At 40.2% G+C, this 26,001-nt stretch overlaps 1 protein-coding gene across 3 annotated transcripts in view; it reads left to right on the top strand.

Moving 5' to 3' along the window:
- The window catches only part of FGD4 (FYVE, RhoGEF and PH domain containing 4), a 162,723-nt gene that overhangs the window by 27,883 nt on the left and 108,839 nt on the right, over positions 1 to 26,001 (top strand). Inside the window, exon 1 of one of the 3 annotated variants that reach the window (XM_008073739.2) lies at positions 22,779 to 22,986. The exons of the other annotated variants lie outside the window; for them this stretch is intronic. Within the exon in view, the coding sequence (XP_008071930.1) occupies positions 22,896 to 22,986 (91 nt within the window). The 5' untranslated portion in view covers positions 22,779 to 22,895. Of the gene's footprint in view, positions 1 to 22,778; positions 22,987 to 26,001 lie in introns of those variants that run through there. 3 annotated transcript variants of the gene reach the window in all.

Raw genomic sequence — 26,001 nt, 5'->3', positions numbered from 1 at the left:
GGCATGCGCTACCACGCCCGGCTGATTTTTCGATTTATTGTAGAGATGAGGTCTTGCTGCCCAGGCGGGTCTCGAACCCATGGGCTCAGGCAGTCCGCTCACCTCAGCCTCCCAAAGGCATGGGATTACAGGCTGAGCCACAGAGCCCGGCTCAGCTGTTTCTTTATCCACAAAGTGTGTATAGTTCAGTTTGAGCAAGTTGAAATGCACTCAAGATGCAACTACTCGAATTGCAGTATAAATCAACTTTTTAGTGTTTTCTATATGTCAGACACTGCAGGGTATATTTATCATCCCATCTAATCTTTATCCAATATCTAAGGTGAGAGGGATGTATCCTCATTGAAAAAATAAAATGTTGCTAGGAGCCACAATACATCCTATTCCCAAGTTGAACGACATTAAATGATGAACTAGGATAAAAACCCTGACCTGTTCTGGCTTCAATCCTATGTCCTTAGCTTTCATACTCATTTTTTTAAAAGTTAGAAAGCCATTACACCAATCTAGGCAAAAGAATAATACTTATGCAAAGCTTAACTATTACAGTAGGAGTATAGAAATAAGATTCCAAAGAGATGAAAAGAAAAAATGAGTGAGTTACTGTCTTAATTTAAGAAGCCCTCAAGTGGTTAGTCACTGTCAAAGAACATAAACAGTTCAAAGAGGAAAAAACACAAAAGACTAATACATGGAAAAAAATTACATAACTAGCAATCAAAGAATTACAGAAAATGTTCTTGCTTATTATATTAGCAAAAATTTAATGAATGCTTATACATTGGATTGGTACCCTTGTATACTCCAGATGACAGTGTAAACCAATAGAATATTTTGAAAAACAATTTGGTAAATAAGTTTTAACTCAATCAGAGAACACATTGCTGCGAGGAATAGGATCCCATTGTAACTTATGAAGAAAGAGGATGTGTAGAAACAACACAAAGGAATCTTTTTTTTTTTTTTTTGAGTTGGAGTCTCACTCTGTCACCCAGACTGGAGTGCAATGGCCGCTCCCGGCCACTGCAGCCTCTACCTGCTAGGCTCTGGCAATCCTTCCTCCTCAGCCTTCCAAGTAGCTGGAACTACAGGCGAGCGCTACCACGCCCAGCTAGTTTTTGATTTATAGTGGAGATGAGGTCTTGCCAAGTTGCCCAGGAAGGTCTCAAACCCGCGGACTCAGGCAATCCACTCACCTCGGCCTCCCAAAGTGCTGGGATTACAGGCTGAGCCACCGAGCCCAGCCTCACAAAGGTACCTTAAGAAACCCAGGGACAGTAAATTTATCCAGGCCTCACAAGGGGCTGGACCCAAGATGGTTTTATTCTCTGTCTGTCTGGGTGTGTGATCTCTTCACTCCCTGTCTCTCTGAGCGTATGCTCTCCTGTCCTTACTCCCCACTGGCCTCTTAGAATCCCTCTGTGAATGGCAGGAAACATGGCTATCCCTACTCTCAGATTACATCCCTTCCTCCTCCCAGTGCCTTGCAGAAACACGCAGGTTCCAACTACAGATGCCTTGGAGAGACAGACTCCAGTGCAGCAAGTTTTGGTCAGTGATGCCCTTTGCTCATCAGCCATGGCCAGGGAACACAGGGGTCCCTTGATCTGTAATGAGCAAATAGAACACACCTGCTACATTATCAGTAGCTTTAAAATGTCATGTTCCTTGCTCTCATAATTCCAGTTTTAGAAATCTATCGCTAGTAAGTTACTAGTGATCCAGTGAATGAGTTATCATCTCACTATAAGGAGAAGTGGGAAACTACTAACATGTTCAACAATAAAGAAATAGCTAACTGAGGCTGACTGTGATGGCTCACGCCTGTAATCCCAGCATGTTGGGAGGCTGAGGTGAGAGGACTGCTTGAGCCCAGGAGTTATACTTAGCTTGGACAACATAGCAAGACCCTGTCTCTACAAAAAAAAAAAATATAAAAAATCAGCCAGGTGTGGTGGTGTGCACCTGTAGTCCCAGCTACTCAAGAGGCTGAGGCAGGAGGATCGCCTGAGCCCAGGTGTTCCAGGCTGCGGTGAGCCATGATCGTGCCACTGCTTTCCAATCTGGGTGACAGAGCGAGACCCTAACTCAAAAAAAGGGAAAATATCTAAATGAGTTATGGTGAGATTGCAGGTTTTACAACTATTAAACATGTGTTTTCACAAAATGTAGGGAATGTACAAAATGAAATGTTATGCTATATTAAATTACATTTTATATAATACATAAAAAATACTAGTGGGAATTACTAGGGAGATGCACCTAGTTATCTCTAGATTTTAAGATCACTTTTGTTCTTTACAGTTTTTCTGTAGATTTTAAATGATTGAAAATGACCTCATAGAAATGTTATGATAATAGAAAAGTAAACATATAAAATATTCAAAAGACAAGTTATATTATCTGACAGGGAAGATAAACCTGTTGTCAGTAATAGTAACCAATATAAGCTAGTATGTGTTTGTGTTATAAATTATGTAGTCAGAACTTAAGGATGAATTGCCTAATAATTAGACTGTTTTAAACCTGGAACGTTCTGTTCAAGAACTATTTTCCTATCATTGGTGGTATTCAAATAGAAATTAGGCAAACACTTGTAAGAGCTATTGTAGAGAAGATTTATCTATCACATATGTGGAACTAATGATTTCTAAAGTCTTTTTCAACCTATGTTCTGTTAGGAAAACAGAATTTACTCTGGAAATATTATTTTTTAAATGTTTAATTAAATATTAGGGGAAGATATTGCAGTGAAAGACCAGTACCTTTTGTGAAAGAGATATGAAATTATATAGAAGTCATCAGAGTTTATATAAGAGTCTATGGAAGGCAGTGAATTTGAATCAGAACTTGAACGGGATAATAAGCAAGGATTGAATTATATGAGAGAAATTATTTTATTATTTTTATTTTTGAGGTGGAGTCTCACTCTGTTGCCCAGGCTGGAGTGCAGTGGCAACAGCACAGTTCACTGTAGCCTCGAACTCCTGGATTCAGGTGATCTTTCTGCTTCTGCATCCTGAGTACTAGCTTGAGACTATAGGTGTCTGGCTAAATTTTTATTTTTATTTTTTGTTAATGAGGTCTTGCTATGTTGTCCAGACTAGTCTCAGACTCCTAGGCTGAAGCAATCCTCCCTCCCTAGCCTCTCAAAGTGCTAGGATTATAAGCAACTATTATCAACATAAAACCACTGCGCCCAGCAAGAGTAGTTGTTTATAAGCCTAGATAATGATTGGTGCTAAGGCAGAGTTAAGATTTGACCAATTAGCTGGGCTCGGTGGCTCAGCCTGTAATCCCAGCACTTTGGGAGGCTGAGGCGAATGGATTGCCTGAGCCCATGGGTTCGAGACCCGCCTGGGCAACCTGGCGAGACCTCATCTCTACAATAAATCAAAAAATTAGCTGGGCGTGGTAGCGTGCGCCTGTAGTTTCAGCTATTGGGAAGGTGGAGGCGAAAGGGTCGCGGAGCCCAGCAGGTCAAGGCTGCAGTGGCTGGGAGCATGTCACTGCCCTCCAGCATGGGTGACAGAGTGAGACTCCAACTTAAAAAAAAAAAAAGATTTGACCAATTATGGATGAGAAATAGTAACCATATCACTTGACAAATGACAGCGACTTTTCTTTTTCCTTCTTTACTGAGGCGAGCATGAAGTGGTGCAAAACTTAGATTCAACAGGAGGGGAGCCATCATGGAAAGTCTGCTTGCTTGTGGGCTTAATTATATTCTGGGAAGAAAACTTTAGGGTGATCAGCCATGATTTTTCTTTTTGTGGCTATGTTAAATTATGCAGTAATGCATTAACAATCATATTAGCCTGCTTGTTAACTCAGACGTTAAAATTCTGAAACAACAGAACTAGGAAGAAACCAAGTACCTTTAGTCTAATGGGGATTATATGTGTGTGGTCACCTTTTTTTTTTTTTTTTTAAATCAGAGTCTCACTCTCTTGCCCAGGTTGGAGTGCAGTGGCATGCTCACAGCCACCCCAGCATTGACCTGTTGGGCTCTGGCAATCCTTCTGACTCAGCCTTCCAAGTAGCTGGAACTACAGGCGTGTGCTACCACACCCAGCTAATATTTTGATTTATCATAGGGATGAGGTCTTGCCAAGTTTCCCAGGCTGATCTCAAACCTGTGGGCTCAGGCAATCCTCTCACCTCGGCCTCCCAAGTGCTGGGATTACAGGCTTGAGCCACTGCGCCCGGCTGTGTGGTCGTCTTTTTGCCAAAGTAAAGCCATACTGAAGGTATACTTTTTCTGATCATTAGAAAGAGACATAGCTTCATAAAGAGTAAGCTGATTTTATGATTGAAACTTAGTTTGGCATTTTGTGTAAAGCTGATTTTTTTCCCCCTTTAAAAAATGGAATAGGCATAAAATTATTGCCGTAAAAATGATAAGTATAATATAGCTCTTTGCATTATTTTTCTACTTTCTGATTATTGAGTCTCTTCTGTGGTGATTCACTACTTCTAAATGAATTCTGATGGGTATATCCTAAACTGGAAAGTGAGACCAGTTGAGGGCTCTAAGAAATGGAGTGGGCTGGGAGCAGTGACTCACACCTGTAATCTCTACACTGTGGAAGGCGGAGGCCAGAGGACTGCTTGAGCCCAGGAGTTTGAGGCCATCCTGGGCAACATAGTGAGACCTCATCTCTGCAAGAAATAAAATAAATTAGCTAGGCATAGTGACACATGCCTGTAGTCCCAGCTACTCAGGAGGCTGAGGTGGAATGATTCCCTGAGCCCAGGAGGTCGAGGCTGCAGTGAGCCAGGGATCATGCCACTGCACTCCGGCCTAGGTGCACAGTGAGATCCCAACTCAAGAAAAAGAGAAAAGAAATGGAGTGTTTGTGACTCTGAGCTCACTTAACTTTAGCCTTTGGTCTGGTGCTCCAACTCTTGCTCTTTCCTGGTTAGCAGTTCCATCCCCTACTAGGGTTTGTCACTGCCACCTTGTCACAGAAAATTGTTGGGGTGGTACTTTCTTCTCTAAGAAGAACCAGGTGTGTACCAGGTAGGCACAGTTGGCTAGTCCAATAGCTTGCCTGTCCAAGAAGTAGGCTGATCCAGGGTCCAGCTCTGTGCCTCTTAGGAAGCATATATGGTTTGATATTAAGAAAAATGGGCCAGGCTCGATGATTCAGCCTGTAATCCCAGCACTTTGGGAGGCCTAGGCAAGTGGATTTCCTGAGCCCCCCCACCCCACGGGTTCGAGACCATCCCGGGCAACTTGGCAAGATCTCTTCTCAACAATAAATAAAAAATTAGCCGGGTGTGGTAGTGTGCACCTGTAGTTCTGGCTACTTGGAAGGCTGAGATGGCAGGATCACCTAAGCCCAGCAGGTGGAGGCTGCGGTGGCTGTGAGTGTGCCACTGTACTCCAGTCTGGGCCACAGAGTGAAACTTCAACTCGAAAAGAAAAGAAAAGAAAAATGGAATTATTTTGGCCAAATGAAACTGAAAAACTTACATCTTTAACAATCCAGAGCTATTTATCTCAATTGCTCGGAAGTATAATTCCTTTCCAGAAAGGCTTTTTATTGTTTGTGAACCTTGTCAGAAGGAGGGAAGGGCATGATGTTTGCATAATATTTCTAGTGGAGAGCAGATGAAATGGAATCTCCTCACTTTAATCTCAGAGTTTGATGGTTTTATTTCCTCGTCCAGACAATCTGGATATTCATTTAATACATTTTTAACTTTTTTTCTGAATTCCCAAAGCTGTGCTGGACCAGTAAAGATACAGTCTCAATAAACTCGCTTGAGTTAGTATATGCAGTGTATGATGTAAGGTTATAAGATTACACAGAGGTGCTGTGACTGCACAGAGACTAAGAAGGACTTGCGCTCAACCCAGAGAGTCGGAAAGATGTCACCTTGGAGATAGCTCTGCACTGGCTTTTAAGCATGAGGCAAGATCTGTCAGGTGGTAAAGGGCATTTTGTATCAAGGGAGGCACATACATAAAAGCTTGAAAACTATAAAAGAAAGATACATGTTTGGAATACAAGAAAGTTGGTATAACTAGAATATTTTAGGTATAGGAGTGGAATGGTTAGAATTTGTAAGATAAATGGCACCAAGTTACGTTAGCCTAAGCCATGTCTTTGGGGTGAGACACAATCCAGTAAGCAGTGGAGAGATCTCTGAGATTTTTAACCACGGCAAGCAACATGGCTCTTTATGCATTTTGGATAGATAACTTTAATAGCATTGTGGAGGAAGGACTAAGGTTGCAAGGTGCAGGAGCCTTGGCATTTCGATAAGGAGCAGATGGTACAGGAGAGAGATGATGAGTCCTCTGAGTGAAGACACTGGCACAAGGATGTAGGAGAGAGAAGGAACTGAGGAATTTATAGGAGTAAAATTGCCAGGACTGACTGATTAATTAGATGTGTGGATGGGGGTGAAGGAGTGGGAAGTGTCAAGCAGCTCTGAAGTTTCCAGCTTGAATAGCTGGTTAGATGATGTACCATTAGCTCATATAAGGAGTACCATGGGGCAAGCATATGTGTCAATGTAAACATATATGTAAACATATATGTTTAGACTTGGAGCCTATGTTTGGCTCAGGAGCTGTGTTAAGTTTCTCATCGCCTGTTTAACTTGTTTAGATGTATGTATGAAACTTGTATTTTTTACAGTTTTGAAAAAAAATGCCATCTAAATCCAATATATTTATAATATGATAAATTATATTAGCTTCCCTTTTGCAAAAAAAAGGAATATGTAAAAACAAAAAGGAAATCAGATTTTAAGACAAACTCCTAGTTTTTCTTTGTATATCACACTTCAAATTCTAGCACTCTACCATTTAAAATTGTTGCCTATCAACAGGTAACGTTTTCACTCTTGCTGGGGAGTGAAAGCAGAAAATAAAACAGGGTTCTTAAGAATTCACTATATGGCCGGGCTCGGTGGCTCAGTCTGTAATCCCAGTGCTTTGGGAGGCCGAGGTGAGTGGATTGCCTTAGCCCGCGGGTTCGAGACCTGCCTGGGCAACTTGGCTAGTTTTTGACTACTAGCCGGGCGTGGTAGTGCATGCCTGTAGTTCCAACTTCTTGGAAGGCTGAGGCGGAAGGATCGCGGAGCCCTGCAGGTTGAGGCTGCGGTGGCCGGGAGTGACCACTGCACTCCAGTCTGGTTGACAGAGTGAGACTCCAACTCCAAAAAAAAAAGAATTCACAATATAACTTAGAAAAACTGATATATATCTATTCATGCTATCCAGTCAGTGTAAGAGTTTGTTAGTGATATATATTTCAGTTATAAAACACTGAAGCACTGTGAATGTAGAGTCAAGAAAGGGCTGTAAGATTTTTTTTTTTTAAATGAAGGAAGAAACGATTGCAATGTTAATTATACTCCTCAACTACCACTTTGCCAGTAACCCTTTTTCCCCAGCTACATTACTCTTCTCTGAGGTCCGGAAGCACTCTGTGATTTCTTTTATCATGAACATATTTGCAGTTGGCTGTTGTCTTGTCTGTCTCCTCAATTAGACTGAGTCCCTGAGGTCAGGAACTATTTTACTCACTTTATATCCCCAGCTTTTGGCTCAGCACAGAATCCATGCTAACCCTTAGATTGCCGACCAGAGCTAAGGCTAAGAAGAACTTTCAGGTACAGGAACTTATTCATATTGCCAGTGACAATCAGTGTTACCATTTCGACAACTGAAGTTACGGAGTGCAAGACATCATGGGATGAGAGCAACGTTGACTACCACCTCACCCCAGCTCCGGTGTGTCTGCTGAGGGCCTTTTTCCTACATAGATTAGGTCGTCTTGGAGGTCATGTATTTTTGTCTTGATCATCTTTGTGCTCCCTGAAGCCCAGCTCGTAGAAGGTACTAGATTCTAAAGTTCCTAAGGGAAGGAATGAGGAAAAGAATGAGTCTCATTCCAACTTGTTAAAGTGTTTGAGAATCACTAAGGATGTTTGGAAAGTATCATCCACAATAGGGCTGGTTTACAGTCAACAGTCTTCTTTTTAAATGAAACCACAGTCTTTTTTATACATATTTGTTTTGGTTTGAAAAATCTGCTTTTCTGCCTATCCCTCCTGTTCTTTCCAGATGCCTGTACTGACATTCAGCATCGCCCTTGCTGTGCCACTTCAAACAACTTCATTTCCTTGTTTCCTTTTGAATTAATTATTAACTGCCTAGTTCCTTTTAGCATAAGTGATAAAAGAGACACAGGCAGACAGAAACTGTATATTTGCAGGTATATGTAAGTATGTGCGTCTTTTATAAAAATGTGTCTTTTATAAAAATGATCAGAGATGGGTAAGGACCAAAATCCCATAAAGGAGAATAGAATGAATGGAAAACTGTGGTTTTGAATGAAATATCTCTTTTAAGGGACAATGAGATTTTAACAAATGAGATAATCATATTGAAGTTGAACCTAGTCTTCAAACAGTAACTTGATTTTAATAAACAACAAGCTGTTGTTGGTGCATAAGGCAAAAAATAAAATTGTCAGAAGCAAAACGATTCTCAGAAACTAGGAGAAAAGTAACAGTATTAAGCAGGGCGGGGTGGGGGACTGTCTTTGAAAAGTTACAGATTCGAAATAGGCAGCGAACTGCCTAACTAACCACAATTTAAATTAAATCATCAACATTTCCTATTTGCTTTTTGAGTATCCATGGTTTTTTAGACATCATCATCGTTAATAAGAATGATGGTTAAACCGACAGAGGTTATTCTAAACATATATGCTTACATTGATACAATATGATAAACTGTAAAATGTATAAATTATAAAGTGAACTTTTAGCACAAACTCTTACATTTAAAGTAGAATAAAGTTGATTTTAATAGAATAAAAATCTCTTATTCAAACCCCAGGGTAGTTATTAGGTGATTTATATGTAAATGATAAGAGAAAAAGGCCAGGCTTGGTGGCTCAGCCTGTAATCCCAGCACTTTGGGAGGCTGAGGTGAGTGGATTGGCTGAGTCCGTGGGTTCGAGACCTGCCCGGGCAACTTGGCGAGACCGAGACCGCATCTCTACAATAAATCAAAAATTAGCCGGTAATTCCAGCTACTTAGCGCCTGTAGTTCCGGCTACTTGGAAGGCTGAGGCGGAAGGATCGCCAGGATCCAGCAGGTCGAGGTTCCGGGGGTCAGGAGTATGCCACTGCATTCTGGTCGGGCGTCAGAGTAAGACTCCAACTCAAAAAAAAAAAAAAAAAAAAAAGAAAGAAAATTATTTCCTAGTAAAACACCTCTGATCTATGAAAGTACCAAAAGTTAAATTCATTATTTAAATGAGGAAAGGAGTGGGAAACTTAGTACTTTGATTTAAGATGGTAATTTTATTTAATAAATACATATCTATGACATAATATTGAAAATATCACTGCATAATACTGTTAGAAATCCAGAAATGACCATCACTTAAATTGGGCAGTTTCAGGTCTAATGTGTTTTTAGTTTGTACCCAAAAAATTCCTAGATGCTTAGTAAAGCTTCTTTATTAATACATTTTAGTTAACATGTATTTGTAAGCCTTCTTTATGCTTCAAATTGACCTTGTTTTGGGTGAGGAAAGTATAGTTATAAAAATAAGTTTGTTAAACCGTTAGGCCAGTTCTACTTTTTCGCTGTTCTAAATGACATTACATTCATCTTTATGTATATAGCTCTTTGCTTAGGATAGTTTGCCTGAAGTGGCAGAGGTGGGTGATACATGCAGTTTTCTGGCATTCGACAGATATTACCATATTGCCCCCTCAATTTCTGTTTCAGTCTACCTGCCACTGTGGGTGCTTCAGATGACAGTGTCTTCAGCATTGGATTTCATAATTTAAAGCCACTTATTCTGATCCATGTCTAAAAATATTTACTGGGCCTTGATTATGGAGATTAACTTTTTTTTACATATTTCCTTACAAATTATTACTTTCAGATTAGAACTTAAAGGCATCCTTAGCTTATTAATATTCAGCATCACAGCTGATATTCTATAATTAAACAATAGGGTTAGACAATCTTGCTATCTAGACTGATGTAGAGGATACAATTAAAGTTTTAGAAAAATTCAACTTGAAATTATTTTTTTTTCCCTCCGACGTTTCTTTAGTATTTTTGCCTTAGTGTTTACTGTGTATTCTACCTACTTTCTACCATAGTGTTTTAACATTGGTGTTAAAAGTCATCTAGGTCGGCTTTGTGACCTATCTAAGTTTCAGGATTAACATGAAGATTGAAGTGTTATTACATGAAAATACAAGATTCCTGTGAAAAACGATTTAGGAACATGAATCCTACTTGTCTTCTAGGGTTGCCTTCTCTAGGGCAATGCCCTGTGATATGTACTGTGTGCTCTCCCGGGTGTAAGAGATGAACCACTGGATTGTAGGAAGCAGATACTAGAATTTGAAACTTTTGCCTGAGGAGTTGATTTTTGTATTGTTTTTAAACAACTTTAGCGTTCCTAATATGTTTGTACTTTTTCTAACACGTCCTTTCAGCAATGTGTCAGATGCATCTGATATATCTGGTACATGCGAGGAATTCTGAGGGGATAAAAGAGAGTGGGCAGTGCCAACTCACTTGTCTTCTTTGAGTCTGTGGCATTTTAAGCTTGGCCGGTTAGGTGGGCTGAGATGATATTCTTTTAGGTAGGGCAATTCTGGCAATACTTGGTAATAATTGACCACAATCATCGTAGTTGTGAGACTAGATAGTACATCTTTTTTCTTTACAATAGGACAAATGCGCCCCGTTTGCTAACCTTTGATGTGAAGACAAGTGTCTTTGGTAGATATTTAGCAGGTTCTTATCTGGCAAATATATTTAAACAAATAAACACAATCTATCCCTTTGAGGTGAAGGTGACATTTGAATGAGCGAGGAAGTAACTGCAGTCAGGAGCAGTAAAAAGTGCACTCCAGGCAGAGCAGAGCGTTTCTGAAATGATTGGAAATGCTTCTATTATTGTGTAATTAATTCTTAAGAAGCTCATTTCGCAAATACACTCAAACTTATATACAGATCTTTTTATTTATAATTTTTTTAAAAGTTTTTTTTTTTGAGACTGAATCTCACTTTGTTGCTCAGGCTGATCTCGAACCCCTAACCTTAAGTGATCCACATTGCTGGGATTACAAAGTGTGACCCACTGTGCTTGGCCTGAAATACAGATTTTTTAACTTTGTTTTAAAATCTTTGGTTGGGCATGGTGGCTCATGCCTGTAATCACAGTACTTTGGGAAGCCAAGGCTGGAGGACCACTTGAGGCATGGAGTTTAAAACCAGCCTGGGCAGTACAGTGAAACCCCACTGCTATTTAAGAAAAAAAAAAAGGTTTTTTTAAAAAAAATAAAATGAAATCTTTGAAATAATTTAAGTAGGTTTTAGACCAGGTTTTCAAAAATAGTGTAATTCTTTCAAGATATCAGTGCAGATGGAAATTTGTTAGAAGACTTTTGAGGAAAATTTTTGTGTAATTAGTTGATGAGATTTAAAAATATATATCATGATTTAAGTAAGTGCAGTCAATGATGTACGCCTAGAGCAATGAATCTTTCTAGGGTAATCATTGAAACCAAGTATGGAAGTAAATTGAATAAACTCTTTCAAATTGCTGTATCATAGTTTATTTAACCAAGATTTTAAAAACCAAAGATGCAGATTCAGTCACATTGTTTTCTCAAAAAAAGTATTTAACCTTTACCTTATCCAGGTTCTTTTTTTGTGGGTTTTAAAGTTATGCATATTAGTGCAATAATTCTTGTATTTAACTCATACGTACAATCATATGGGCATACACACATACTAGGGGTGCTTGCCCAGTTTTCATTCTGAGAGGCGTGTGCCCTCTAAAAGTTTGGAGTTAAGTGTTCTAGGAAACCTTTCCTTACCCTCGTCTGCGTATCTACATCAGTGACAAAGCCCCAGCTAAACTTGTGAGTCACTGTTTTACTTGTCTGCTCCCCCTTTGGTTCCTGGAGAAGGGATTATTTAATGAAATTGTACTTAATATTTGAAACAATGTGCATAGGCTCCATAATAATGAACTGAACAAACACGGTCCTTGCTGTCTAGAGGCTTTGGGTTTTGTAGGAAAGACAAATGCTAAAACAGGGTATTGCACGAATATTTATTGAATTGCAGTGTTCAAAGGAAAGCCAAAGGAGACCTTAAGATCCCGGAACTGAGAAGTATAGTGAAGCTAAAGTGACCAAAGGCAGGACTTTATAAAAAAATTCCCAAGAGCCCTGCAGTGTGTCTCATATGCTATATTGAGTCCTATGTAGGTTCTCAATATTTCTTTGTAAATAAAAGAATACAACAATTTGAGAAGGGATTTCAAATATTTTCTGAGCTTTGGCATTTTACTTTTTTTTTTTTTAAGTCATTTTCCTGTTTGTCATAGGTAACTCTAATTTCTACTGTTTTAAACCTGAATCCTTATCCATGCGTACTTGCCTAGATGGTAAATACATGTGCCTTTGCTATCCCATGGAAGGGGTCAAGATAAACAGTACTCTATAAACAGTGAACTGTCTACTAAAATGAGATTATTTCTCTTGAGCTCCAATTGTGATGAATGTACAAGCTGAAGTGTTGTGTCTTGAAGACTACGTCAGTATTTTATAATCTCAGCATTATACTGAAAGCCTGTTTCTGTTTCAGCATTATTACTAAAGTTGGCAGTATATAGATTGCTAGAAGAATAATTAGAAAATGTCAAGCAAGGAAATATATAACTTATTTCATACTCATTCACCAGTTAAGGACCATATATAGAAACGAGCTGTGTATGTGTGTGTGTGTGTGTGTGTGTGTTTTCATTTGTTCCTTTATCTTTGACCTTATTTGTTACCACAAACACAGTAATTTAGAAAAAGTTATCTAAAAGCTTACTGCAATCTGGCTCTACTAATCTTTTTTTCCTTGGAATTTTCTTTTTTTACTGTAATGTACATCTGAGATTGCATCGAAAAGAAAACTGCATGTATAAGATTATCATTAGCTGCCAGGGGAAAGGGGAGAATTAAGTAGTTTGGGTTATAAGCCAGGAAGGTGCTGGTTATATTTAGGGTATCTTTTCTTTCCATATTTTGAATTTGACCTTTAAGAACCCTTGGGTCAACACAAAAGGCCTAAGACATGGCTGTTAGCCCAGCGGCCTGTGTGTTAGGGTCCTACGGAAAGGAAGACAATAATTAGAAGAAATTTGGATCAGGCAGCTGATCAAAAAACAGAGAAGTGAAAGCCTTCCCTCCTCTCTCCCAAGTTAGTAGCAAGTAACCGGCTGTACTTTATCCTTTGTCTGACCTGGCAAGGGCAGAGCCTACGTTTTATTTTCTTAAAGTCCCAGAGGAGCCTTTTGTGGAAGCTGCTTGGCTATTTCAAAGCTGGAAAAAATAATAGTTAGGTTCCTGTGGAAACTGATGAAAAGAAAACATTTTTCTTGACTTCCTTCTCAGAACCCGGGTGATTGATAGAGGGAATATGGTATGGGAACATACTTTGAAAGAAAAAGGGTAAGAGCTGAAGGAGGAAAGGTAGGTGGAGGTAAAGCCTCCTCCAGGCCTTCTGCAGAGTCTGGATTGGACTCTAAGCACAATAAGCAACCATGGAGGTCGTCACCTGGTGACTGCTGATTTGTTTTCTAAATTTTTTTTTTTTGTTTTGAATTAAGGAGAGTAGATTTACTAAGAGGGAGATAAGTTGTGAAGATCACAACAGGCACAGCAGCAGAGAGAGAGCCTTTGCTGTCTGTCTGGTGACCACTGTTGACCACTTCTGCAAGCCACAGTGAAGTTTGCAAATCAGCTACAAACTCTGACAGAACGTACTTTCCTTCCTTTTGCTGCCTGATGAAATCCTACTTAGGCTTCGAGATAAAGTTCCCTTCTTCTGTGAAGGAGGTATTGTCCAGACATTTAGGAATAAGTGTGAAGCTGGAAAGGGAGATTGGTACTGGAGTCTTCTGTGTGGTGGAATAGTTGAAGCCCCTGCCTGGGTCAACTCTCCTGAGCAGATAGTGAAGAGAGATCCCAAAGGAGCTGCATAAGCAGGGGAGTGGCTAGGACTGGGGGTTGGCCAAGTATGAGCAAATAAAAAAGCAAGGAGAGGTTCTCTGAGGCTGTCTGAGGTTGGAGAGCATATGTTGATGGTAGAAGATGTTCTCGCTGTATTGTTATTATAAAATGTACATAGCATTTACTGTTTTAGCTGGGTTTTTGTTTTTGTTTTGAGTCAGAGAGTCTTACTGTGTTGCCCAGGCTAGAGTGCAGTGGCACGCTCATGGCCACCACAGCCTCGACTTGCTGGGCTCGGGTGATCCTTCTACCTCAGCCTTCCAAGTAACTGGAACTACAGGTCTATGCCACCACGCCCGGCTAATTTTTTGATTTATTGTAGAGACAGAGGTTTCGCCATGATGCCTAGGCTGGTCTTGAACCTGTGGGCTCTGGCAGTCCTCTTGCCTCCGCCTCCCAAAGTGTTGGGATAACAGGCGTGAGCCACCGCGCCTGGCTTATTTTAACTGTTTTAAAGTGTATGGCTCTATGGCATTAAGTTCATATTGTTGTACAAATGCTACCACATCCATATCCAGAATTTTTTCATCCTCCTCAACTGAAACTCTACATTCATTGAATTGACGTAATTGTTTCTTTTTTGCTGTCAATACATGAAACCTCAGAATTAGAACCATCTATAGATGGACTCTTTCAAGGTGAGTATGGATGGAAGTGACGGGGTAAAGGACTCAAAGTGACTAGAAATGGCATATGTACACAGTGACACTCTAGAGGTAGGTGAAGCTGAGGGGACAGATAAGGCGAATGGAGCAGAGAAGAGAATTGAACTTTTAACTACTGTCTTCAAGTCAATGTGATGTATAATAATGATCATACTTAAAGAAACACCATATTTATCAAACACTTTTGATTCTGCTTAGAATTAAGATAGCATAAATTACCTGGAATTAGTATAAAAGCAAAATTTGATAAGATACGTGCCAGACTTGGAGAAAATATTTGTAATGTATTAGAATTCCTTCAAAGACTCCTACAATTCAATAAAGAAATCAGTAGAAGAATGTATGAGCACAGATATCACAGAAATTCTTAAGAAATGGCTAATAAACATTTGTAAATAGAAATTGTTGATCAGGAAAATACACATTTAAACAGTGGGGTGCTATTCAGTCTGAAATATTTTTACATATACTAAATTGTGTGTTTACATATATACAGATATGTATATTACATATATTACAAATATACTTGTAATATATAAATACTACATATTTGAACAAATATTACAAGTTTACAATATATGTGTGTATACATATACATACATGCACATTTCTTTTTTTTTTTTTTTCTGAGTTGGAGTCTCACTCTGTCACCCACACTGGAGTGCAGGGCACGCTCCCGGCCACCGCAGCCTCGACCTGCCGGGCTCTGGCGATCCTTCTGCCTCAGCCTTCCGAGTAGCTGGAACTACAGGCGCGCGCTACCATGCCCGGCTAATTTTTTGATTTATTGTAGAGGTGAGGTCTTGCAAAGTTGCCCAGGCGGGTCTCAAACCCGCGGACTCAGGCAATCCACTCACCTCAGCCTCCCAAAGCGATACATGGACATTTCTAAAGATTGTTTAAAAAACAAGAATACAACTTTTCGTTTAACAGTTAGGATGTTTCTAATACATTTGAAACCCCTGTGTTTCTTCTTTATATGCTCCCCAGGCCTCCACAGCAAAGTTGCCATCTGGTGTTTGTATCTACCCTTACTTTTCTCTCTCAGGAATAAGGGTCTTGTGACCCAACAATCAGATTAGAGCCCTGCCTGGGGGAGATGAAAGAATGGCTTGAGGAGGTCAGAATGAGAGATTTTCTGAGGTGTGAATCATCCCAGCATTATAACAAGGGCTATGTGAGTTCTAAGCCAGGAATTCTGAGTGAAAACTCTCTCTCTCTCTCTCTCTCTCTCTCACACACACACACACACACACACCATATCATACTACATATGGCCATTTGTCCATGGACAACATTTTGGAATGTTTTAAAATGACATAAAACTGGACTCATAACTCTATTCCACGACTTTTTGATTTCACGTTGTGAGATTAGCCTATGTTGAAGTGTGGTTATAGTTCATTTGTTTTCCACTCATATATAGTGTTGTATCATATGAATACACTACAAATTTACTTATTCATACTCTGTCCTCTAAAAACAAACATTTTAAAAATCAGTCATCTGGCGTGGTAATGGTGAAGGGCAGAGAGAATATATTGATGTCATCCCTTGGAAGGTAATGTTTTAAGTAAGTTATCAAAACTTAAAATTAATGCGCCATTGAGCTATTAAATCTACAACTAGTAATCTAGCCACAGAAATACTTGTATAAGAGTAGGGAAATGTTTACTCAGAATGATCTTTTTAAAAATGTAGAGAAAGAATGAAATGTTTATTAGTTAATTTACTTAGATGAATTCCTACATAGTTGGACTGTGTAATACTATGTATTATGTGATGTCAAGCTGACTTGTATGTGCACATGGAAGGGTCTCTAGCAGGGAGCCCACACCCTGTAGTACTGGCGAGCAGCAGTGAGCTGGAGATGCTGACTCCCCTCTTTGCAGTCCTGCCTCCACTTGGTTGATCCCCACACACATCCAGAATGTTATTTCTTCCTATGGCTGGCCAGATGCCTCAAGTATGAGAGAAGAAAATTCTTAATATGTGTCTTTTTAGATGAACTCATCTGTGTCACAGTTATCTTTTTTTTTTTTAGCGATGGGGCAGCCTCGAGCTCCTGGGCTCAAGTGATCCTTCTGCCTCAGCCTCCAGAGTAACTGAGACTGCAGTGTGCACTACCACGCCCAGCTAATTTTTTTTTATTTTTATGTCGAGATGTGGTGTCACTGTGTTGTCCAGGCTGTTCTTGAATTTCTGGGCTCAAGCAATCCTCTCTCCTGGGTCCCAAAGTGCTGGGATTACAGGTGTGAGCCACTATGCCCAGCCTATGTCATGGTTTTATCTTATTATAACTTTAAAATTTTATTATTTTTCAAGAAGCACGATCTTACTCTGTCACCCAGGCTGGAGTGCAGTGGTGCCATCATGGCTCACCATAGCCTCCAACTCCTGGGCTCAAGAGATCTCTCTGCGTCAGCCTCCTGAATAGCTAGGACTTCCAACAGGGGCCACCACATGAGGTTAATTTTTTAATATTTTTGCAGAGACAGGGTCTTGCTATGTTGCTCAGGCAGGTCTCGAACTCCTGGCCTGCAGCGATCCTCCTACCTGGGCCTCCAAAATACTGGATTACAGGTGTGAGCCATCATGCTCGGTCCTTTTCTTGCTATTTTAAAGTAGTAAGTAGACCTTGATGGGGGAAATGCTGACTAACAGGAATTTTTACAAACTTAAAGTCAGTTTACAGCCGAGTATGTTTGTGAAGTTCCGAAGAAGGTGGTGTGATGAAGGAAATCCTTACAGACAAGATTAGACAGAATGTAAATTGGAGTCTGGGGATAAATTCCATAGTGTAGTTTAAGATAGTGCTTTGTTCTCTAGTATCATGTATTATTTAGTGGAAGATAATTATTAAAGTCAGTTAAGCCGGGCTCGGTGGTCAGCCTGTCATCCCGCGCCTTTGGGAGGCTGAGGTGAGTGGATTGCCTGAGCCTGCGGGTTCGAGACCCGCCTGGGCAGGCGAGACCTCCTCTCTACAATAAATTAAAAAAAAAAAAAAAAATCAGCCGGGCGTGGTAGCGCATGCCTGTAATTCCGGCTACTCGGAAGGCTGAGGCGGAAGGATCACCGGAGCCCAGCGGGTCGAGGCTGCGGTGGCCGGGAGCGGCCACTGCACTTCAGTCTGGGCAACAGAGTGAGACTCTAACTAACTAACTAACTAACTAACTAACTAAATAAATAAATAAATAAATAAAGTCAGTTAATATTACAGATAAAAAGTTTCTTATGGGCCAGGCTCGGTAGCTCAGCCTGTAATCCCAGCATTTAGGGAGGACAAGGTGAGTGGATTGCCTGAGCTTGTGGGTTTGAGACCAGCCCGGGTAACCTGGCGAGATCTTGTCTCTAAAAAAAAAATAATAATAATAACAATAATAATAATTAATTAATTTTGCAGGCAGGCAAGCTGGGCATGGTAGTGTGCGCCTGTAGTTCCAGCTACTTGGGAGGCTGAGGCGGAAGGATCACCAGAGCCCAGCAGGTCAACGCTGGGGTGACCATGAGTGTGCCACTAGCACTCCATCCTGGGCGAAGGAGTGAGAGAGACTCCAACTCCAAAAACAACAACAAAATATTCTTCTGAGCAATATGTAGTTGTCCCTCAGTATCTGTGGGGAGGTTGGTTCCAGGACCCCCCATATCAAAACCTGTGCATGTTCAAGGCCCTGATGTAAGATGGCCTAGTATTTGCATATACCTGAAGCGTATCCTCCCTTATGCTTTAAAGCATCTGTAGATTATGTATCATACCCAATACGGTACAAGGTAAATAGCTGTTGTGCTGTATTTTTTAAAGTTTTTTTTTTAATTGTTATTTGCTTTTTATTTTTTGAATATTTTCAAAGCGCAGTTGGTTGTACCTGTGAATGTGGCGACTTTGAATACTGAGGACCAATGTACTTACTGTGTTTGTGACTTTAACTGAACATATAACTGAAGAGGTAATAGAAAACATTTTTGTTAAGTTTTTTTAATTTAAAAAATTCAAGGATAATAGGTTCGCTTTGATGATCTGTACAAGAACAGTTAGGTACAAAAATATCAAGCAAGAGGTTTTACTTGGCATACATTCAAGAATTTCTAGACCTTGTTTCATTAAGCTTAACAGACATGTAAAATGAAAATTAGGCTTCAGTTGGGTATTGTTTTTTTAAGTATGTTTTTAAGCCATTGGGGGAGTTGTTTTAGTACAGAATTGTTTGTTTTTAGAGTGTTATTAGAATATCGACAAGTACAAAATGAGTTATGACTCAGATTAGTTTCAGTCTATGAAAATGAGATATTGCCCCCAGTTAAATGACTTTGAAGGACAATATGAGGACTTTACTCTTCAGCTGGTAACTAAGAATAGTAACTATTTCCATGGTTTTTTTCCTACTCCATGTTCCAGTTGAACAGTTAAATACTAACATTCACTAGGTATAATATAATTTTCTTGTTATTTTATTACAAATGTATGCTTATTAGTAAATGATAATTAAAATCAACATTGCCATTAATACATGGAAGTTTTCACTTATGACAGATGATGTGCCACTTAGCTTTAAATAAAAAGGCTAAGACAAGCAGCTTAGTCTTCCATTTACTTTTCAACATTGTGGATTTATAGGTTTTAATATAGAAAGCACAGGTTGCCTACAAAAATCTTGATTTTGGATCATTTCCAGTGAAAATGGTATACTATTGAAAGTAATAGAGGAAGACTTTACTATAAAGAAAAATTAAATTTAATATAATGAAAAAATCATTATAAAATACCATGAGAATGTTTGGCAGAGCTTGGTAAGTTTTGTATTCAGTAGAATCTGCATAAAAATAACATCTGTACTAGGAGGAAGGTAAAACGGCTGGATCTTCAGAGATGAGATTTTTTTTTTTTTTTCAAGTTGGAGTCCCACTCAGTCGCCCAGGCTGGAGAACAGTGGCACACTCACGGCCACCCAGCGTTGACCTGCTGGGTTCCGGCAATCCTCTGTCTCAGTCTTCCAAGTAGCTGGAACTATAGGTGCGCACTGCCATACCCGGCTAATTTTTGATTTATTGAGCTATGAGGTCTCGCCTGAGCCACCTCACCTGGCCTCAGGTTGAGATTGATCACAAGTAGCTGAAATCACAGGTAAGGGGCCACTGGTGTGTCATATCTTTATTTGCTGTATAAAAGTGAATTTAGAGCCGGGCTTGGTGGCTCAGCCTGTAATCCTGCGCCTTTGGGAGGCTGAGTTGAGTCGATTGCCTGACCCTACAGGTTTGAGACCCTCCTGGGCAACTTGGCGAGACCTCATCTCTGCAATAAATCAAAAAATTAGCCGGGCGTGGTAGCACGTGCCTGTAGTTCCAGCTACTTGGAGGGCTGAGGCGGAAGGATCGCCGGAGCCCAGCAGGTCGAGGCTGCGGTGGCCGGGAGCAGCCACTGCACTCCAGTCTGGGCGATAGAGTGAGATTGCAACTCAAAAAAAAAAAAAAAAAGTGAATTTAGGCCATTGTGATGACTCACACCTGTAATCCCAGCTCTTTGAGAGGCAAATACAGGAGAAACGCTTGAGCCCAGGAGTTTGAGATCAGCCTGGGCAGCATAGCAAGACCCTGTCTCTATTTATTTAAAAAACAAAAAAAGTGAATTTAATGTACTAGTGGTTGTCATTTTACTAGTGTGACTGGCCATGATCTTCAACCTCTTAATCTTAGTTTTTTCTTCTGTAAAATAGTGATAAATGTTATTGCCTTACAGAGTGGTTTTCTTCAGTAAAATGGTGATAAATGATTACCTTGCGGTTGAGAATTTAGTGAAATTCTACATGGAAAGTGTTTAACATAGCACCTGGCACAAAGTAGATGTTAGCTGCCAAAAAAAGAAGAGATATTTGTTTTAAAAGTCAAACCTGAGATTATAATATAAACATTGCTATCAAAGCTTGGGAAGTGCAGATAGATGCTGGGCATTTTTGTCATGGGGAAACATTCTGCTTTTTACATTACTGAAATTTGCCAAGGCAAAGTGATCTTGGAATCAGTTCTAAACAGTTTCCCTGCCATGGTGAAATTTAAACACATATGGGTGGAATTTGCGAATGAAATAAACAACATTGTAGGCTTCTTCTCTTTTAACATCTTTTCTCCATGTTCTAATTCTCCATTCTACTTTTGATGAGCTGTAAAGCTTATTCATGCCTTATATACAAACTTTTTATTAAAAATTATAATTTGAGCCAATCTCGGTGGCTCAGCCTGTAATCCCACACTTTGGGAGGCCGAGGTGAGTGGATTGCCTGAGCCTGCGGGTTCGAGACCCGCCTAGGTAACTTGGCGAGACCTCATCTCTACAATAAATCAAAAAAATTAGCCGGGCATGGTAGCGAGCGCCTGCAGTTCCAGCTACTTGGAAGGCTGAGGCGGAAGGATCGCCGGAGCCCAGCAGGTCGAGGCTGCAGTGGCTGAGAGCGTGCCACTGCATTCCAGTCTGGGCAACAGAGTGAGACTCCAACTCAAAAAAAAAAATAATAATAATTTGTGGCCAGGCACAGTGGCTCACACCTATCATCCCAGCACTCTGGGAGGCCGAGGTGAGAGGATTGCCTGAACCCACGGGTTCGAGACCGGCCTCGGCAACTTGGTGAGACCTCTTCTCCAGAATAAATCAAAAAATTAGCTGGGTGTGGTGGCACATGCCTGTCGTTCCAGCTGCTTGGAAGGCTGAGGTAGAAGGATCACCTGGGCCCAGCAGGCTGAGGATGTGGTGGCTGTGAGCGTGCCACTGCACTCTAGGCTGGGCAACGAAGTGAGACTCCAACTCAAAAAATTAAAAAATTATAATTTGTATGTAGATGATTGATAACCCACATTTCCTAATGGGAGGTGTGAGTTTTTCAGTTTCCCATATGTTGAAGTGAGAGAGCAGACGCTCTCCTACCCCATCCTGAGCCCTGTGCTGTGCCGGGACATCTGTCGGTTCCTAACAGGTGTGCAATTCAAGCACTTTGAAAACCTCCTTGAGCAAGTCAAAGCTCCAGCCTAGCAATTCTCTTTCCCAGTGATTCTCAAAGCGTGATTCCTGGAGAGAAGGTCTAGGCCAGTAGTGTCAGTGTCACCCGAAAACTTGTTAGAAATAGAGATTCTGTGGTCATACTGCATACCAGTTGGATCCAACTTTGGGTATGGGACCAAGCAATGTGTGTCTTAGCAAGCCATTAGATGATTCCTGTGTATACCAGAGTGAGGGAACCCCAGTATCTGGACACCCCAAGGAGGAGGTTGGAGCGATTATTTTCCATAGCGGGGGAGAATGTCTACAGCCTGTTACTTTTTGTGATTTTTTTTTTTTTTTTTTTGAGTTGGAGTCTCACTCTGTCGCCCAGACTGGAGTGCAGTGGCCACATCTGGTCACCTCAGCCTTCCAAGTAGCTGAACTACAGGCGCGCGCTACCATGTGATTTTAACCTATCTGGTGTTTTCTGATTTTTCAAGGCTATGAGAAGCTTTCAAAATACTGGTTAAATAATGTAAAATGATAAGAATACATAAAAATGAATAATAAATATTTTTAACAGTTAAAGAACATTCTGAAATGACATATAAAACTTAAAACTTGTTTTCCTCAGGAAATGTATGTGTAATATGTATCCTGCACTCTTTACTCACCAAAATCAATGAGCTGTGCTAAAAAGGAAAGTCATATGTGGCAAAATGGCATTTGAGGTTATTCGGAATGAGATTTTAACATCTTAAGCTTGTGACTCCTGAACCTATAACATCTTTGGTCCAGGGCAGGAACCCTGTTAAAATGGAAACAGACTATTTTCCTGTTAGCTTTTTTAGAGCATTACAAATAGCAAAGGCATTAGTCTGTGTATAAACCATCCTATTCCCAACTGTATCTCAAGTGCATCTGAAGGTTCCATGGGCCTCTGTGGTTGTTTACTGTGATAAGTAGAAGTTTCTCCACACTCCTCGACTTGGGCTCACGCAGTGCAGTGCATTGCAGTGCAGCCGCCATCCTCTGGGGAGGTGTGGCATATTATGCATGAGGTTGTCCTTGGACAGCAAGTTCTAAGAATGCACTGAAGTCACAGTGCACTGGTCTGAGCTCCTGGCAGATCCTGCGTGGTCTCCAGTCTCCCTGAGGCTATAAAGCCAGGAGTGAGATTTGATCACATGAACTTTAAAAGAGTACAGCAAAATATTTTTTTATTAAGCCAGAGTAGACTCATTATCAGTATATGTGAAGTCATGTCCACTGATCAAGGTAAGTGGTTTCATTTTCTAGCCGATCTTGTTTATTTTTTTAGTGTTTGGGTCATTTTATAATACAATCTGCTCAGGCACGTAGAAGTGCCAGAGTTTTGTTTTCTTTTAAGTTTAGAATAAAGTTCACATTGGTTTTCAACTTCCAGATTAAAATGCGTAATATTCATGGGTTTTAACTCTTCCAGGAGGCTTCTTCTGGGCTAACCAGATACAAATGTGTTTGATAGTCATGTTTCTCTGGCTCATTTTTACTAACACTAATAGTTTTGAAAAGTCAGTCATTGAGAGGAGGAATGCAGAGGAAAAAAAGTAACAGTTTTCTCTTTTTTTTCCTTCCGTTTCTGGTGTGAACAAATGTCAAATATTTACCACTAATCCCTTTTCTACTGCTACTGCATAGAGCACTGTTCTATTAAAAGCAAACAAAAATTCCCACCCTCCAAATCCTTTTTTGGCAAAGTTCAGGGGAGTGAGTGTTACTTGTGTTTTCTTACAAGATAACATTGTAAAGATAGGTATGGGTTTGTCTTTTTAAAGTTGTTGGTGGCAGTGGTATTAAGCCACTGCGGTCTCCTTGAATACTGTAGAAAGCATATTAATGAGCAATTGAGTCTTTCAAATAGAAATGAAATTTTACTGTTTGCTAGAAATGGAATCATGTGACAGGAAATGTCTGCTAAAAATATTTTGTAGTAGCTGAAATGGGTTCATTTTGTTTAGCTATTTTCCCATTGTTTTTGAGTGGATGTAAACCTTCCTGAAGAAGGTCTACACTGCTAAACAAGATTAAAATTTAGCACAAGCAGTCCTCATAGTCAGCAAGACTCTTGTGGTTTCTCTCTCCTTCCTCCAGCCTCCAGGGTATACATTGAGTGTGGCGTCAGGAGAGTGGAGGTCCCTTCTGCAGCTCGGAGTCGTGACTGGCTCTGTTCCCAAGTTCTAGTAGTTGCTGGAATATTGAACAGCCCAGTCCATGACTGTCCCTCTCTGTCCACCATCCAAGCAGAAACCTGAATTCCTCTGCAGGCATTCCACTCTTGCATCAAGTTCAGGTTTCATGTGATCTTTCCAAAGTTTGCCATCATATTCTAAATATGAAGTTTTTTTTTTTTTAAGTAATGTGACAAGAGAGAAGAGTTTGCTGCCTTTAGCAGTGAAGTTGTAAGTTCTGTTTTCTTCTAAAATAGCTTCTGTCACTTCTCATTCCATCTTCAAATGGTTAGGGATGTTGGAAAGAATCCGTATGGGGGACGCTCGTAATTGGAGGGAGAAATACTGTTAGAATTGGAAGATGATGAGCTTGAGAGGTCTGTGTTGAAAAACAGAGAGAAACTGCTGTTGTCTCTTGCTTTGTGCTTTAATGGACAACACCCTGCAGAGAGAGAGTGGCCACTCCAACAGTGTGGGCTTTATAGTTCCTTTTTAAGTTTTTAAACTGAAAAGACAGTAATGGAGCACTTCCTATTCATGCTACTGGGTAATTTTACTGTTATTAAGCCATGTAAGGAAAAATGTAAATATACATATCTTATGTGCGTATTATTTGTAACAGTTTATCTTTTTTAGGAGTCCAATGCCTGTCCCATTAGGCTACCGGGACACAGCCTATCTTTTTTAGATGACCTTTAAAAAACCTTACTTTTTAAAGCTTCTGTTTGCAGCAAACCCTATTTATATGAAAAAATGAAACAGAGTATGAGGAATGACTTGGTAGGAAGTATTGTGCCATTCTCTGGTGGAATGATAATTTGAATTTGGCATTCATTTAATATACATCCAAACATATATGTAACTTAAATTGTAATCTAGGATTAAGATTTCAATTTTCCTTAGATACTAGAATAGACTTTGGGAGGTCAAGAGTAGATAGGACACTGCTGGAATAATCTAGGGAAAAGCTGAGTTCCTCCTTTATTCCAAAAGCAAAAAAAGTCTTTTCTTGTGTGCTGTGTAGACCCATGCTTCCCTAACCCCTTCCTGATCTACCTCCCAATAATCATCTTTAGTCTAGGTGCCCTTTCTTTTTTTTTTTTTTTATTTTAGAAAATAAGAAGTTAATTTTTATTGACTGAAATAGATTTTTATATGTTTTTACCCTTATTTAAGAATGTTCTCTGATTTATTCCCCCTCCACAGCACCTGTTAAAGCTTGAGTCTTTCTGCTTTCATTTCCCTACTAATTGACCCAGGATCTGAAGCAGACAGAAGGAAAACACTTATGAGAAGAAAAATTGTGTTAATCACAGAAGTTGGTCGTTCTACATGGTAGTTATTAAAATCCAGTCTGGGAAAACAAGTCTTTCACCCACTTGTACAGACAAGATTTTAGAAGTATTTTTTAAATTTTATTTTACTTTTTAAAATTTTTATTTTAAGCTGGGTTCGGTGGCTCAGCCTGTAATCCCGTGCTTTGGGAGACTGAGGTGAGTGGATTGCCTGAGCCCGCGAGTTCGAGACCTGCCTGGGCAACTTGGTAAGACCTCATCTCTACAATAAATTTAAAAAAATCAGCCGGGTGTGGTAGCGCGTGCCTGTAATTCCGGCTACTCGGAAGGCCGAGGCGGAAGGATCGCCGGAGCCCAGCAGGTCAAGGCTGCGGTGGCCGGGAGCGTGCCACTGCATTCCAGTCTGGGCGACAGAGTGAGACTCCAACTCAAAAAAAAAAAAAAAGATTTTATTTTAAAGATGATGGGTATAATTCAGGATTAGGTGCGTAAGTGGTCATTGTACAGGTGAAGTTTGAAGTCTGGGCCTCCCTTTGGTCCCCACTTTGCCTGGTTTGAGATCAGGTACCCTTATTGTTTTTATGTGCTCCCCCTGCCCTGGCAGTGTCCCACTACTGCCAATCCCTTTCTTATAGTATTATGATACATGTATGAGTGAGAACATGTGGTACTCAGTACTTTGTTTATGTGATAGATCACCGAGTATGATAGGCTTTAAATCCATCAAAGTTGCTGCAAAGTCCATAGTTTTGTTCTTCTTTATGACTGCGTAATATTCCATCATGTAT

The sequence above is a fragment of the Carlito syrichta genome, unplaced genomic scaffold (assembly GCF_000164805.1).
Source record: "Carlito syrichta isolate Samal-C Ts95f unplaced genomic scaffold, Tarsius_syrichta-2.0.1 Scaffold316039, whole genome shotgun sequence".
Taxonomy (NCBI): Eukaryota; Metazoa; Chordata; class Mammalia; order Primates; family Tarsiidae; genus Carlito; species Carlito syrichta.
This window is presented reverse-complemented; position numbering and strand designations above follow the sequence as displayed.